The sequence below is a fragment of the Fundulus heteroclitus genome, chromosome 11, assembly GCF_011125445.2.
Source record: "Fundulus heteroclitus isolate FHET01 chromosome 11, MU-UCD_Fhet_4.1, whole genome shotgun sequence".
Taxonomy (NCBI): domain Eukaryota; kingdom Metazoa; phylum Chordata; class Actinopteri; order Cyprinodontiformes; family Fundulidae; genus Fundulus; species Fundulus heteroclitus.
Genome location: NC_046371.1, coordinates 3729651 through 3747546, shown reverse-complemented (window position 1 = coordinate 3747546; position 17896 = coordinate 3729651). Strand labels below are relative to the sequence as shown.

The following is a 17896-nucleotide window of genomic DNA, read 5'->3' as shown; positions in this document are numbered from 1 at the left end:
CCTGGACAATGATCCAAAGCACACATCAAATGTGGTTTTGGAATAATTAAGGCAGCGTTTAAATGATGAATCACATTTCTGATAAGCAGACCGGTCAAATATCCTCCAGGAAACTGTTAACGGCTACAAAAAGTAAGAGATTAAGGTTCAACATGCTAAGGCACATTTCAGTACATAGACAATGCAAAGTGCTTTATATGATTAAAACATAAGGGGAAAAACTGAATAAAAGCAAGTTGGAATAAAATGTAGAAAAACTTAAACCAGACATAGGAAAATGGAAATTAAAAGCAAATATTAAAAACAGTTGGACTACAAACTTAAATTAATGATGTTTCAGTGAAACAGTTTAACTTGAACAGTCAAAGGTAATCGTAAACAAATGTGTTTTTAACCTTGATTTAAAATAATTCAGGCTTTCAGCACTTTTACAGTTTTCTGAGAGTTTGTTCCAGATAAAAAATCTAGAAAATCTAGCCTAATAATAGGCTATGTATAAATAGCCTACACATGTATATGTATGTATATTTCTGTGTCCAGGTATAACATTTAAATTTGTAAAAATCCCAAATAAACTACTCTATCCGCTTTATTCCAAATAATTTTTTTTTTAATCAAAACACAGTTTATTAAAAACCACAAACTAATACAGTATTCATGCTCATCATGACTGTATGGAAAGTATTTAACTGGAGCTGGATTCCCAACTAATGTCAGCTTTTTGGTTAAATTGTTCCCTCATGCAAAATAAATGTAGTGATTTTTTTTTGTTTGTTTTTAAATCATTGCGTAAAACATTATATTAGGGGGGAAAAACCCGCCATAGTTAATGTAATTTCTGTCCCTCTCAGGAAAATCTAAAATAACCGTTTGAGTGAAACAAATGATTTCTTACCTCTAATTAGTTTTTAAACGTTTTCTTTAAGGTTTGCAGGTTTTGAGTGAATAAACTGAGAATAATTCAGTGCAGCCTTTTCTTCTGAATACTTGAAGGAAAGCTGATGTAGTTGGCGCCAGGTTTGTGGCTTTTCCAGCACATTCAGCACCATGTTAATGACCACAGCAGCCCGGATAAGAAGGCCTTTGTTGGACCACAGCTTCCAGTCGCTGTTCTGTCGTCAGACGTCTGATTGGAAAAAGGTCTTCTATTTATAGAGCGAGGATGACGGCCAAAAGCTCATACCTGGACCTGCTGTCCTTAATGTCTTCTCCTTCACACCTTTTAATAAGGAGGCGCCGCTGTTTCAAGACTCAGAATGTCAGTTTTGTGCACCTTTCCCAAACTGGAGTCTGAGGGTTAATCAGTCAAACAAGACGGCAGAAAACTTTTAACACGAACTTTAATGAATGTTTGCAGCAGTTTGCTGTGAAGACGTCCATGCAATGCAAGTTTCAGCCATGACAACAAGCCACCTGTTCTTATGGTCTGTTCAGAGCCGTCATCCATCAAACTGTCTTTTTTTTATTTTTATTAATTTCTATCAGCTGAAGATTAGTTACAAAGCTCATCTCAGGAAAATTATCCCACCTGTGTTATAAACAGAAACAAAAAGTGCACAATGTTACGAATGTCGATGAACAGATGATACACGGTAACCTGAACATGGGAAAAAAATTTAAAATGCCTTCAGGAGAAAAGAAGATCGGACAGAAAATTGATGAGGAATCGTGCTGCGATTATTTTTTTCTATAAAGGTTTTTACTTTTCTAACTGTGTGCGCTTGTATAAAAAGACCTGAAACAAGCAGATATTAAAGCAGATTTTAGGGATGGAGATCAGATATGAGCTCAGAGATGAAACTCGGGTTGATGTCTGACACGAACAATGCAGTGAAGGGAAATTGAAAAGACAGATTATCGAACCAGTGTGAAGAGGTTACAGAGCAGGTAGAAGATGTTTTAATAAAACTGCTGCTCAAAGTGTACATGCACTTCAAAAAGGGAACTGAAAGTAAGTCAGATCTACTAGAAATTAGTGTATTTGTCCTTGATTTGTGCAGGTAAATAAGACTCATTGCTGATGGAATAAGATTTTTGCACTTAAAATAGGAACAATTCATCTTCATTGTCTTATTTCAAATGCAGGATATCTAATTATCTTATTTTAGGGGTAAGAATACTCATCCCATTGGCAATTAGTCTTATTTAGCTGCTCAAATAAAGGAAAAATACAGTAATTTCAAGAAGATTTTACTTACTTTTAGCTCCCTTTTTGCAGTGCTAAAAGTAAATGAAATCTCGAAACGGGTGTATTTTTCCTTGATTTGAGCAAATAAATAAGACTATTTCCCAATGGAATTAGTAAAATAAGATAATTAGATATCCTGCGCTTAATATTAGATGATGGAGATGAATTGTTCCTATTTAAGAGTACAAATCTTATTCCATTGGCTGGTAGTTATTTATCTGCTCAAATCAAGGAAATATACACTAATTTCAAGAAAAATGTACTTACTTTTAGTTCCATTTTTGCAGTGTATAGGAAACAAAAGAGTAAAAATACATGACCTCAGATAATATAGGTCCTACAAATAATTGACAGGTGAGACAGTAACCTCTGTGGATTATCAGGTTTGCAGATGACATTGTGATTTGCACAAAAGTATGTAAAAAGTATGTATGTAACAAGCGTAACTTGTTAACACACTTAAAACGACTTCACCTCTACGAGGAAAAAAAGGCAACTTTGTGCAAAGACCGATAACGCCGGCATTTAGACGACTTCTAGCAGGTAACTGAGATCAGGACTAAGCATAAATAAACTACACTTACAGATTGTTAGTGTAGTTTATTTAATAGTGAAGTTTATTTAAAATATCACCCAAATACGTTGCTTTTGTCTCTTTTTATACAAAAAAATTGTACCGTACCGTAAATTTACCGAACCGAGCCCCTGTTGAAACTGAACCGAACCAAAATACGATTTTAGCGTACCGTTAAAAGTATTATATGTACCCACGCTACATTAATTCCTCTTTCCAGTGCTGGAAGGAGACTTGCTTGCCTCTAAGAGATCTGAATGTGTTTTTTTTTAAAGTGGCTCAGACTCCAGAGGTTTTATTGAAAATGCTTCCCAGAGCCTAAATGAGACGAGCTCCATACTTTCTCCTTATTTCATCCCAAGCATTTCAATCCATTCAGTGACAGAAAATCCCATTACGCTTTCCCTGAGCTGATATTTCATTTTAAAATGGAAGTCAAATAAAATTATACTGAGTGTTTTCCCCTCAAACTGAAGCATTTTTTTTTACCAGTACTCCTGAGATACTGACCTAAATGTGTTCTTGTTCCCAGGCTGCTTTGACTTAATGCTACTGTAACTGGGCCACTATATGAGTGGGATGAACGCGTCGTTTCATTAATGTTTAAATTTCCAGGACTTTGCTGTAATGGACCGCTCAATCACTCCAATATTAGCTTTCAGGGAACTTTGTTACCGTCAGGCCCCATTTAGTCATTTGGTTTTCTTTCTTTTTTTTTTTTAAATTGATAGCTAAAGGAACTCCCCCGTGATGTTGATCCAGTGTTTAGCCCATTGACCTTTAATTATCCATCCTGTAGCTGCAGAGCAACCTGCGTGCCAGAGCCCAGCAGCTCTGCGGGGTTTTTATTGATGGGTCGTAGATGCAGAGGAACAAGCCACACTCACTGTTGAACATCAGATACAAGCATAAATAAAACATTCGTGTTGCTCCTTTAATGAAGTCTCACCCACCGGGCGTGGTGATGAAATATTTATGCAGCTGCAGCAGAAGTTGCAAACCAGAGGGAATGATTAGCGATTCTTTCAAAGTCAGAGAGATTGCAGCTTCTTTTTCAGATTTGAAAATGACGTGAGGCAGCTCAGAAAAAGTTTTAAAATCTTCTCAACTCGGCCCATATTTCATTTTTTTTTTTACGTCTTGTTTGCCAAAGTCTAGAGCGAAGATAGAAAGATAGATCCAATACCTTAAAGTTACATGAGCATTGACTCAACGTTGACGTTTGCATTTAAAAATAGGTTGTATATAACTTAACAAATCAACAGGGATCGTATTTACTTAAAATGTTGAAATAAAAATGATCTTTTTGCTTTAATTTATGTCAGAAAATCAGCAATTATTCCCACTGCTGCTAAAATAAATAATAAACGAACTTAAGCAAACATATTGAGTTATTTTTTTGTGGAATATTTCCCCTTTTTGCTGTTAAAAAACATGCCTTACAAGCTAATAAAAGGTGGTTTATTAGTCAGGCTATCTGTTTTGTTTGTTATTTATTCAAATGGCTTAGCACCTAAATACATCACAGACTTGTTATCAGGGCATCAACCATCCAGACCACTCAGGTCTTCTGGCTCCAGCCTGCTCTGCATACCTAGAACCAGAACTAAAAAAGGAGAAGCAGCATTTAGTTCCTATGCTCCACTTATCTGGAACAAACTTCCAGAAAACTGTAAAAGTGCAGAAAGCCTGAGTTCCTTTAAATCGAGATTAAAAACACATTTGTTTAGAATTGCCTTTGAATGTTCAAGTTAAAATGTTTTACTGTTTTCAAATGTTCTTTTTTGTTTCTATACTATCCCTACTTGCTTTTATTCTGTTTTTTTCCTATATTTTAATCATGTAAAGCACTTTGCATTGTCTCTGTACTGAATTGTGCTATATAAATAAATTTGCCTTGCCTTGCCTTGCCTATTCCCTTGTTTTGTTCTGTCGTTCTTAACGCTTACTTGTGTTTAGCTGTAGTTCTCTTTATTGATGCGGGTCGGTTATTTCCCCTCCCTGTGTCTGTTGTTTTTATCAGTGGTTTCCCCTCAGCTCCTCCCGTCCCACGTAGCTGCAGGGCATCATGTGGATCAGAGCCGCTTGATCCTGGTCCCACTGATCATCCTCCTCAGCATGAATGTTCCTCTGCCCAGCCATTTGATGTCAGATCTTTGCTGCCATTCCATCTCCGAACGCCCGTTTCATTTTGTCTGCTGTTTGTTAAATCCTGGTCGTTTGCGTCCACGCCGACTGGAAATATGAAACTTTTCTCTCTTGCAAGCGAAGGGAAAATGTTGAAGCCTTCTCTGAGCCAGCTGACCGTCAGTGTGCATCAATGCATTGGGGGGGGGGCATCATATTTAAATAGATCTTAAACCCACAGAAGCAGGATGACATAAAATTTCTGTCTAAAAAACTCGCCGTATTCTTGAAACAGGACTCTGGCCTGCGTTAAATCACTGAATCTCTCACTACTTTTATAAATTTATTTATAGTTTTCAGAGTTAAACAACCAAGACAGAAGAAGAAGAAAAAATAAGCAAATACAACAACAAAAACTAAACAAGCACAGCAATAACCAAAAATCAAAAAGACGAAACAGTGTCAGTTTACTGGAAAACTGATAAAAGAGGATAAAAGACGTACTTGTCAAACCGTAGAGCGTAATGAAGCACGAGACAGAGTCAAAGGGAACAACAGTTTACCATAAAAAAACGGAATATCAATAAAAGATGAAAGCAATAAATGATAATGACAGTAATAACAATAATGATGAGTAAGAAGGAAAAAAAAAAGTACAGGTCCAGATGAGTACCACACTCATTATAACCCATTATTTAAAATCTCTCACTACTTTAACTGCTAAAATGATGATTTACAGTTGCTGTTGAGTTGTATCTGTTTTAATCTGCAGTGTAATAAAGAAAAGACAAAAATAGAATTTTTTTTTTTTGAGTTTTAATGGTTTTCAAAGTTGTTTGTGATGCAGAAGACGAGCAGCGCCTGCAGCCCATATCAGGTCATTACTTTGGTTTCTGAGATGCAGCAGTCTGGACAGTTTTTGGAGTTTTCCACTCTGACTTGTTTTGGTTCACATCGTGGATTATCTGTAAAGCCCCAAAAAGGTTGGAAGAAGTGCAAAAGACCCAGAAAAACCCAAAAATCCATTGTCTAATCCCCACGCTGTACTCTGGTGCTGAGAGCTTTCACCTCCACATTGTTCTTAGCGAACTGATGGAGGTCCTGACCTGGAGCTGCGACATGCTCTGCTGCGCTGAAGAAGAAAAAAACAAGAGGCCCACAGATACATAAAGAGGCGTCTTTGAGGAGATTTGCAGCACTTCCTTATCTCTGTGCGTGAGAGAATAAAGCTCAAGCGCCCTCTCTGTCACAGGCGTCAGGAACAGGCTGCACGGAGATTTGTGCCAGATGCTGCTCCTGAAAGCACATCAGGTGGACAAGGAGCTCTCATCCCCACAGTGGGGCCGTGTGCTTTCGCTGTGAGACGGTGTGTGTATGTGTGGCCTTTGATGTCGGCCCATAGACGGAGTCCCCCAGGTGTTCAGCAGCACATTGAGAAGCACTCCTCCATGTTATCCACTCTTACATGCCGGCTTTTTACACCCTGCTCTCTCTGAGGGACGCTCACTGTCGGCATAAAACTTTTAGATTGGGTCTGCAGGAGCTAGAAGTTTTCAAAAATGCTGATCTGTTCACATGTTTCCCCTTAAATGCAGATTTGCTCTATTAAAACGCCCGTGGTGAATACATTGTGACTTTACGGTGCCTTGGCAAAACTATTCACACTTCTTAAACTTTTCAGTATTTTCAACGCGACAGCCACAAACTTCAGTGGCTCTTCCTTTGAAGTTTGTTGACATACCAGCAGATTTTATGTGATAAATCAGCACAAAGTGTTGCTTAGTTGTACAGAGGAGGTGAAATTAAATGTTTTTAATGTTTGTTTTTTTTACAAAAACATTGTGAAAAGTGGTGGCCTTCGTCATTTTTTTCCTGATAACACAAAACAATACGAGGATGAACCGATTTTAATCTACAGCTGATGCAGAAGAATAAATCAACTATGGGTGGCCTTTATGAAAGAGTGCAGAAAAAAAACGACCCCTGGGCCCTTGGTAAGTCCTGTTTGCAGTTTTTAGGGCTCATGTGGAAGTAGGTGATGCCAAAAACTTCCACCGCACAGCTGTCAGGATACACCATGTCCACCATTAAACACGGTGGTGGCAGCATCATGCTGTGAGGATATGCATGTAAATCACCAGCTTTATCACAATACAATAAAATATCGAGTTTACTGATAATACAATGATATATATATATACAATGATATATATATATATATATATATATATATATATATATATATATATATATATATATATATATATATATATATATATATATATATATATATATATATATATATATATATATATATATCATAATATTAGATGCCCTGTGAATTAAAGGCTTATATTTCAAATGACAATCTGGATCGATGTTTTCATTTTGCATTAACGTAATTGGATCCTTAATAGAGATAAAAAGCATATCGATATAATAGAAATCATATTCATCGATATCAATAATTATCAACAAATTCAAAACATTTTAAATGCAGCCCTGGACGTTTTATGCTGTTGCTTAGCAGCTGATTTTTAGATACAGACACAAACACTGAATTCAAACTCAAACCTCTATTCAACCAACTTTTTACCAAAAATGGAAGTATTTAACATATTAAAAAGAATGCTTGCTCTCTGAACCCTTTGAAGGGGGCGGAGCTTTCCTGGGTCTGCGTTGTGATTGGTTGGGAGGATGTAACGACTGTAATATTAACTTACATTATTGGCTAGAATGCATAAGGAAGGAAAACTGTTCTATTGAACTTTTTATTGACCATTTTTTTAATATCATAGATATACGTCTGTCGATCGCTATATAATGCTATTGAATTGTCGTCCAGCCCTAATCTTTAATCGTTTAATTGATTTATCGATGGGGATTGATGCATGCATACATTTTCCTTTTAACAGACCAGTTATATTCTGCTCAAATAAAATACATCAAAATTCCATGTGGTAACATGATAAAATGTGGGAAAGTTTAAGGACAATAAATATCTTTGAAATACGTTCTGCTAAGTCATGTTTTTAATTTATTTAAAGCCGTTTAAACATGTAAAGTCACTTTGTAACCCGGTCACAATATTACAATAAATGAGCACGATCCACGCCTTTCACATTTCTTTCCCAAATCTCCCAATCAGCCTGATCCATACAGTGAAAACGAGGGATTAAACGGCATTTTTAAGATGACATTTTCATGTTCTCAGAAGCATTCGGTCTAATTTCATGCCTCATGGAGCTTGTGAGAGATTAGTGTGAGTAAATGAGGCGGGTTTGTTGTGTCAGAGGTGATTTGGACTCTTATCAGAGGCCGAGCTCCAGATCTACTGGAGGCCTAAGCTGACAGCCTTAATGGAATGGGAAAAGCCAATAATAGTGACCGCTTTAGTTAGCATCTAAGGGTATTGTCGGTCTGTTTGGTGCATAATAAGTAACTGTATGCAAAAAGGCTGTCCTGGAAGTGCCCCCCCTCATTTGGTTCTTTGTTGTCAGATTAGCCGTGTGAGGACATTGTGTGAGTCTGTCTCTTACATGGAAACAACTGAAAGGTCTTATTATCTGTAAGATCTTTCATTTACAAACAAAGCATTTACAGCTTTCTTTGTAAATGCCTTGAAGTGCCAATCTTGATTGTAGAGATGAAAATTGTCCCAATGTGTGTCGGGAGCGAAGAGGTGAAATGTTTCTTTCACTCCAGAGGGAGAGAGGTGTGGGTAATCTTTATTTTCCTTTAAAGACGCTGCAGTGATGTTATATCCAACAAAATTAGAAAAATGCTCGTTTCAAGACTGCCATTGAAAATGTGCTGACATTTTTTATTAATGATGAAGTCAGAGGACAGAGGCTTACAGTATACAGACATTAAACATGAATATATAACTTTAGCTGAAATAAAAGAAGGCTAAAATGACCTGTATGTACATTTATGTGTGTGTACAGCCATTTTTTCTTTTTTTTTTAAATAATTATTTATTTTGTAGCTGACTATTCAGGCTATGAGGTGTTGGTTGTGTTCATCAGAGAGACAGCCTGGGGAAATAAACTGTAGCGCTGACCTGAAGGTAAAAGGTTTAAACTGTTTGTGTGCAGGATGTGGGGACGTTCCATCCAAATGTCGTGCAAACATTTAAAACGTCACAAAAAAAGAAAAGAATGCAAATTAGCCATGTTTTAATCTACTGGTTTGGAGCAAATTAACAAGGTTACGCAAAGCGTACGTTTGTCAGAGGTTGATGTTGGGCGTGGCTGCGCTAAACAGGAAGTAGAGGTTGCAAACTAGCATGGACCACATATCGAACAAAAAAGGCGCAATTCTATGTGCATTATGGGAAACAGCTGATCAGTCATGTGAGGTAAATGTTGACTAAATCAGAACCTATTTGGTTACATGTTTATTTAGTGTATGTAAATATCTGGTCTTCAGTTCTAAGTTCCTAATAAAAGGTCCCGAGAATGGAGCCCTGAGGTTCCCCACATGTAAACTATGTTTGCTCAGCTTTATAAGAGCAGCTAAATTAAAGGTCACTTCATTGAACAATAGACACATACTTGGGGATAGTTTTAGATTCTGAGTCAAGCTTCAAAAGTCCTATTAAATGATTTCTAAAATGCTTTTTAACACAGTTTTTTCCATTTGTGGAATATTGTTTTTTCGAGTCTAACAATAGTTTTATTCAGTATAATATTCAAACTGGTCTTGGAGTATGTATTTTTTTCAATCCTGTGAAATTTGGGTGAATTATTATTAATTAATTAACTGATAAATTATTAAACTAATTTTAGATTATTCTAATTTCTAGAGTTTTTTCATTACTAAGAATTGTGTTTAATCCTGTCTGTGTTTTTGCCACCGTCATGCCCGAATTTCCCCATTGTGAGACAATAAATTAATTTCTTATCTTTTTATTAATAATCTAGAAGTGAATTTCATTGGGTGGGGGTATTGGTATTGAAAGTAACCATTAAGGTGTAATTTCTATCCCTTTCTGTCCCTTGATGGAATAAATATAGATAAATAAGTAAAGTTACAACATTTTGTGTCTTTAAAAGTGTGAGCTGGAAATAGCTCACTTGTCATGTTTTTACATAGGGCTGGGCAATATATCGAGATTTAAGATTATTGCCATTTTTTAAAGATGACTATTTCCTTTATATTATAATTATACCTTTATGTACTCCAGCAGGCTATTTTTTAGCCATTTCTCATATTTATCTACAGCTTCGATGAAGCTTTGATGCAGAGATGCCTTTTTATAATTATTTCATCAAAAGAAAAAAATATCGAGATAAATATCGTATATCTGCATTCAGCCTAAAAACATCGAGATATTATTTTTGCTCCATATCTCCAACCCTATTTTTTTTTTTTTTTACCTCTTCCACACCAATTGGGGTATATTGTCCAGTTTCAGGTCCTGTTTTTTTTTTCCTCCTGAATGAATTATCTCTGTATCACGCAGACACAGAGAGCAGACAGACGCACATTTATGCACCGGCACCCCGACAGGCGGCACTTTTGGGTTGTCAGGGTCTGCGGATCATGGGTCATGTGTGTCGCTGCTGCATAAAGTCACAACAGGAACAGATAAGACCGGCCCCAGGTTGGCTTTGGGAGCCAAATCCCCAGCAGCCCCCCAGTGCTAATCGGATTAGCTGAAAAGTTAGCAGTATGGCCCCAAGGAGACACAACATTTTTTACACTGACTTCCACGATACAGTTTCTACCTCAGCCGCCATAATCTGCTTCTTGTCTCAAAGCCCCTTCAGATCATCTGTGTCGCAGTCGACAACAACAAACTCAAGGCACGGTGAACTGGTTTTAACCTCTGCATTGAATGACTGGGGGGTGGGGGTGCATGTATCTGTGTGTGTGTGGGGTGGGGTGGGGTGGGGGGGGGCTGGTCTTTTCCACCCAGGTGGGGGAACAATGGCGCACCCGTTTTCTTAAAGAAATGGTTGGCTGAGCACAGGCCACAGGCAGGCGGGACCTGAAGGAATAAAAATGAGTTGAGAAAATTATTGGGAGGGACGAAGAGGAGGAGGAGGAGGAGGAGGGGGAGACAGGGTGGGGATGGGGGGGGGGGTGCAAGAGGTTGAATGGGGGCAGCAGGGTGGCAACTGAACTCTTAAAGCTCCTTTCATGCATCGTCTGCTTCAACCAACGCTGGAAACGTGTATGAGCACGCTGAGCTTTAGCCTAATTGTTCCCTCTTTGTGTTTAAAGCCGTTTATTAAAAAAACAAACGTTACAGTTCCTGCGTTTTATTACTGCACGCTGTGAAGCTGCGTGAAAATGACCCACATTCATGTGAAGAAACTCAGTCCAGGCAGCGAGGTGTTAACACAATCCCCCAAACTTATTCGCCCGAGTCATCCAAAAGCCAATAGAGGAGGGAAAGTTTAAAAAACTAAAACCAGGCCTGGTCATATTTTCTTTGATCGCAATCAGCAGTTTTGGTTTGTTGCTTTGAGGTCTGCAGTACGGTACATTTTAACCTGTACACATCAAAATGTTCAGCCTTTTTTTTGTGCTTTCACACATTTTCCTTCCACTAAACTTTCCAGCACTCTGTGATCTGGTAGCAAAAAGTCAATTAATAGCAAAAAATAAATGTTATTTATAGGCGCCTTTCAGAGCACTCAAAAACAAATCCAACAGCATCAACAATAAATTTACCTAGAGCAGTGTGTTGGTGAGTTTTATGGTGGACAACTATTAAGTCAGTAGTTTAACACAGGCCATAACATGACATTTCTTTATTTGTATGATGTGCTGCTCGATCATATTATTACCATTCTTATGCTTCTAACCATAGCCATCAAAATTAAGTGAAAGAAATGAGGGAAATGTATCCTTCTGTCTTCAAATAATCTGAATAACTAATGGATTTGCCTTTAACTGCATTATAAAAAGTATTTTCTGGTAAATGATTCTAGATATTTTGGCTTGTATACATAATTATGGCTGTGTGAATTGGAAAAAATCCACAAAAAGTTCAAACTTGAGCACCCAGTTCTTGTTTTAAAGAGCCAAATGTTGTATTATTAGTCCAGCTTGAACAAAGAACGGTTCAAGTAACTAATTAAAAGCCCCAAATTAATGAAAGTCACGTCCATGATGATTGCGTGTAGATCTCTGGACTGTACGCGAGACAAAAAGTCCCACCAAGCTAATGACTTCAGTTACACTACAGTGAACACAACACAGCACCCGACAGCAGCAGTGTGAGAAGATGGGAGAAGAAGTGGGTATTCTTTACCAGATTAAATAAAAAAAACAGACTTTTTTTTTGGTGTCATCCTTTTTTTATTATTTGTCACTGCATGAATGTGCCTCTTGAACAGCTGCCAAGTTCAACATGGCTGAAAAAGCTCTTGGCGCTCTGAATCAACAGCCCAGTGTCAAACTGGCCTGCCTCCATTCGCCTGCATTCCCCAGAACGATGCCAGGGGAACCGATTTTCTGGCCAAGACGAGGTTTTGTGGTTACAGTCAGTCAGGCAGAAGGAGGACGAAAATGATGCCATGTGGACAAGAGGCCTTTTTCTTCTTTCTTTGTGCCAAAGCGTCTCCAGATCGGCTTGGGTAGAAGCCCACTGCACTGAGAAATAAAGCTAAAGGTCAAAATAAGTTAGAAAGAACACAGTCGCTGTGAAATTAATGTTTGATTTATTTCTGTTTGACGGCTCTGTGAGTGTTGTAGTTGATTTATGTGCATTTAAATGTGTCTTTCAGTGCGTGGCAAAGTGGAGCTGACCATGAATGACAACCTGGAGGTGTACCTCTTTGACTCGGCGGAGATCCCCTGCCGTTACAGCTTCACCGGTTTGGACAAAGAGCCCAGCTTTGTCATGATCCAGTGGTTTGTGGTGAGGAGAGCCGGACCGTCTGTGTAGTTGGGATTTCTACTAACACAAAGCTTTATTTCGCTTTAACATGCCATGAATAATTCCAGCTTTATTCCTATAATAATAAAAAAAAAATTGGATTACCGTATTTTTCGGACTACAAGTAGCTCCGTAATATAAGTCGCATCAGTCAGAAAATGCGTCATAAAGAGGAAAAAACAAATATAAGTCCCATTTATTCAGAACATTTTCCAAGACTAAAAACTGACATTTAATCTGGTATGGCAGTTTATTAAAGCACACAGCTGCATCCACAGTCGGCTGAATAATATGAAACATACCTGGAAGGTTGAATGGGGCAAATTAGCACAACAAGCCACCAACTCCAGCCAGGAAAGTTGGTCAGAGCATTTTGGTCTAATCACGCTGAGATTAGACCGTGAGCGTAACGGTGCTACGTGCTAAGCTAACAGTGTAAGCTAGCGCTAGCTGCTATTAGCTTGATGGACAGCCCAATAATAGGTTTCTGTCACGGTCTGTTTCCTTCTGAAACAATGAAACAACATACGTACATGTGTTCAGACTTTGTTCTTTATAAGTTAACGTTTTAATTTTTAGGTGGTACAGGAGCAGCATTTAGTTTTCACAAGCGTAGAGCATCCTCTTAGACAATAATGTTTACTTCCTGGTACATGTCGGTCAGTATGATTTACCATTTAAAATGTATTGTTATTAAACATTCATTAAACAAAAAATGGAAGAAAAGACAACAAGCATTAGTTTGGTTTTATTTGAGAGGAAAACAGTTACAACTCCTTACTGCTCTGAAAACACACCCTGTGCTTCCTCTTTCTTTATTGTTAAAAGGGAGTTCCTTAGTTAAAACCCGTTATGATGTGACATTCAAGATAATACAACGCCGTTCACACAGTTTAGTTCAGCTCTTGGAAAAAGAGTCACACCTCTGCAGGCCTTCTGCAATGATAAGAGAGACAGTTGAAACACATAGTATGAGGTACGATGAAGCATGGTATATGCTCCAGTAAATAAATGACAATACTAATAAACACAAAAATACACAAGAGAGAAATTAGTCATCTGAAAAACACTTCAATATCTGAATAAACTCAAACTTTAAAACCTTTATAATAATAATGAGTAAATATGTGATAAATGCAATGAACATAGTAAATAAAGTAAAACATATAGAATAGTAAAAATAATTCTAAAAATTATATATAAGTTGCACCTGACGCAGGATTGGCCAAACTATGAAAAGAATTCAGATTTACAGTCCGAAAAGTACAGTACTCCATTACACTTTTGTTAACTACAAAAACACACATTAGGATTATACAACCGTACGACAGTGGGGGCAATTATACAAATAGACATTTTACAAAATCGGGCCTTTTTACTATGACATAAATCAACCACTATGACCAGTAATCCTCAAATATATCCATCTCCAACTTAAATTTAAAGGTAATCCTTTCCATTTGAAAAATATTATGAATCCGATCTATCCACTCATTTAATGTAGGTGTTTTCAAACTCAACCAGTTTTGAATTATAGCCTTTTTAGCAGCCGCTAATTAAACTCTCATTAGGAAAACATCCGCTTTTGAAAAGTCCAATACAGACAGAGCTCCAAAATACATTATACAACATCTTTAAAAATACAGTATTCTAATCACAACACAGAGAAAGACCTCTCAGAGTTACCAGGGATTTTCTTATCAATCTATCTAGATTAATATGATATTCCTGTTTTTGTCGGATCTGTCTGCAGTTTTCATACCGTTAGAGAAATGGGCCTTTATTTCCTGTTTTATCCAGCCATACATTTTATGTCATGGTAGACCTTTAATGAAACACTTGAAAACTGCGTTAAAGCGCATTGTTGCCGTCTCGGATGCTCTAATCCGATGTTTTCTGAAATCAGATTTTACGTTATTTTTTGCCAGGTCATTCCTATTACTTTTAAATGCCTATATCTGACTCCAGTGTGAACCGTTTGCAGCTCCAAACTGATGTGCATGTGCAAAAGAACAATATTAATGACTTCACGCAGCCTGCTTCGATCCATCAAACATGGAGGAAACAGGTTTTATGGAATAAAGTGTCCAATGGAAGGCATTTATTGTGTCAACAGGTGGCTAAGGGGGAAATAAAAAATAAAGTTTTACAAATTTCTATAGTGGTGGTGCAGGAATTTTAACAACTTCACAGAGTTCGTTCATGAGTTTGGGAAGTCAGTGGCTCTCCTCTCGACTCCAGAGGCAGGACGCGCGTCGCGGTTTGTTTATCGCTTTTTTTTTTTCATAGAAATGTCTTTAAAATGTGTTTTCTTTGTAATTTTAGCTTAAAAGTTAACTTCTAAAAGCCAAATATGCAAATTTAAGGATGTTTAGACAGGACATCAGATTTCTTTTAGAGATAAAGTCCTGGATTAAATAAATTCCAATAAATAAAATCTTAAAAATTCAAGTGTGACCAAAAAAAAAAAAAAAAGCAAAAACAGAAGAAATTTGTGAGAGGGCAAACAATTTTTCATGTCGGCGTACCTTCACCGACTGGCAGTCAAATTCATGTGTATGCATCAGATGACTCCATAGTCTCCCCCTACAAACCTGTGCTTGTTGCATTTATTATTTTTATTTTGTATTTTATGTTAGGCACATTGTAACCCATGTTCTTAAAAGTACTTGAGGAATTAAAGTTCCACCTACCAAGATGTTTAAATCCAGTGTCTTCTCACCGCGTTCCTCTGCAGAGAGCTGCAGGAAACGGCTCCCGGATGCGGATCTTCTACAGCGACGCCAGTCAACAAATAGTGGACAACAACACAGACTACAGCGGCCGCATCGAGGTGACTTCGGACCAGAGAGGAACCACGCTCTTAGTTCGAAACGTCCAGCTTTCAGACGAGAAGGAGTTCTTCTGCCAGGTCAATGGGCTGGCTGCTGGTTATGCTGAGCGCAAGACTCACCTGAGAGTTTTCGGTAAAAGGCCGCTCATAGAAACGTGGAACATTTGAAGTCCTTTAAAGTCCTCGTTTGTGTCCTTGTTTAAAATGTAGCCGCTAACATGGACCCTGTTATCTCCTTTTTCCTGATTCAGCTCCTCCAGAGGCTCCCGTCATTGAAGGCATCCCTTCTGGGATTTCTGTGACCAACACGATGCCGTCCAAGGTGGGTCAACTGGCATTAGATCCCTACAGTAGACATTAAAGTTTCACACACCTTAAAAAAGGTTCCAGGGGTGTGAAACTTTTATCCCTGGTACAAGAGCTAATTTCTGCACGACTCAAACTGTCAATAAACCCCTGCAGGTGGCATCATGTGAGGCTAGAAATGGTTTTCCTAAACCCAACATCACCTGGTACAGGAACGACGAGCCACTGATCCCAGCCGCTGGACGTAAGTTTCTTTACTGGCTTTTCCTCGTTGTGTCCTCTGGATTATTTGTATTTTTCTTTATATGAAATTGTTTCCCATTGGTGCAGTAATGGAGCAAGGGTAGAACCTCTGGCTAAGCAACTGTTTCCCTAATAGCTGGCTGACAAAAGAATACAGATTTGAAATAAATAGATCTGTAGATCCTTTGTGTTTGGTTCACATCTTCTATGTAGGTTAAAGATGTTGCGTCGAGCTGCAGTATTTAAAAACTGTCTCTGAAATAAAGAGATCCTTCCAGATTATCGTTCAATTCAATTCAATTCAATTTTATCTATATAGCGCCAATTCATGAAACATGTCATCTCGAGGCACTTTACAAAGTCAAATGCGATCATATGATACAGATTGTTAAAACATTTCCTATATAAGGAAACCCATTTGATTGCATCAAGTCTCTCCAAGCAGCATTCACTCCTCCTGAAAGAGCGTAGAGCCACAGTGGACAGTCGTCTGCATTGTTGATGGCTTTGCAGCAATCCCTCATACTGAGCATGCATGAAGCGACAGTGGAGAGGAAAACTCCCCTTTAACAGGGAGGAGAACCTCCAGCAGAACCAGAACCAGGCTCAGTGTGAACGCTCATCTGCCTCCACCCACTGGGGCTTAGAGAAGACAGAGCAGAGACACAGAAAGCACAGAAGCTCACATTGACCCAGGAGTACTTTCTATGTTATTTCTGTTCTACATTAGATGGTAATAGCGTGTGAGCCGTCTTCTCTGGATGATGTCACAGTTAACAGAACGCCAGACCAGGTGTACCTACTATGAAGAAAAAAAGAGAGAGAACAAAAAGTTAAAAACTGAAATGACGACAAGCAATGCAAAACTGGGGAGCAGTAGGAGAACTCAGCAGAGTGAGAGAAATAGACCCTGATGTCCTCCAGCAGCCTAAGCCTATAGCAGAATAACTATAGAGATAGCTCAGGGTAACATGAGCCACTCTAGTTATAAGCTTTGTCAAAAAGGAAAGTTTTAAGATTAGTCTTAAAAGTAGACGGGGTGTCTGCCTCACGGACCAAAACTGGGAGTTGGTTCCACAGGAGAGGAACCTGATAGCTAAAGGATCTGCCTCCCATTCTACTTTTAGAGACTCTAGGAACCACCAGCAGACCTGCAGTCTAATAACGAAGTGCTCTGTTAGGAACATAAAAAAGTAGGGCTGGACGATAATTAAATAACAGCATATATGGATCGATAGACTTATATCAATGATAGAAAAAAAAGGGTCTATAAAAATATTATAGTCGTTACATCCTCCCAACCAATCGCAAACGCCCCCTTCAAAGAGTTCAGAGCACTTAAAATATATGTTTTGAATTCGTTGATGATTATCGATATTGATCAAAATTATTTCTATTTTATCGTTATGCTTTTTTTTTTTCTATATCGTCCAGCCCTATAAAAAAATAAAGCTTTGTGATAAACTTCATGTATACTTTCCTAAACATGCCGTCAGTTATGTACGGCATGCTGAACAGTCTTTTTTTTTAAATGTTATAACCAATAGTGGGGTTTTATGTCAGTATTTATATATAATGCTGTGGAAAACATCACTAGCCAAACATTACTGTGTGTAGAGTCAAGAAATCCCACAACTTGAAGTAGGCTGAAAGGTTTTGCTAGATATCAAGTGATAGTAGCCTACAGTAGCTTTTGTTGTTCTGCCCCTTATTGTCCAATTATTAAATATA

General features: G+C 38.0%; 1 protein-coding gene across 3 annotated transcripts in view; it reads left to right on the top strand.

Moving 5' to 3' along the window:
- mcama (melanoma cell adhesion molecule a) overlaps positions 1–17896 on the top strand; it is a 93048-nt gene that overhangs the window by 52573 nt on the left and 22579 nt on the right. For all 3 annotated transcript variants that reach the window (XM_036142744.1, XM_012866619.3, XM_012866621.3), the window contains exons 2-5: positions 12632–12765; positions 15521–15749; positions 15868–15938; positions 16079–16166. In XM_036142744.1, coding sequence (XP_035998637.1) covers positions 12632–12765; positions 15521–15749; positions 15868–15938; positions 16079–16166 — 522 coding nt within the window. The remainder of the gene's footprint in view (positions 1–12631; positions 12766–15520; positions 15750–15867; positions 15939–16078; positions 16167–17896) is intronic.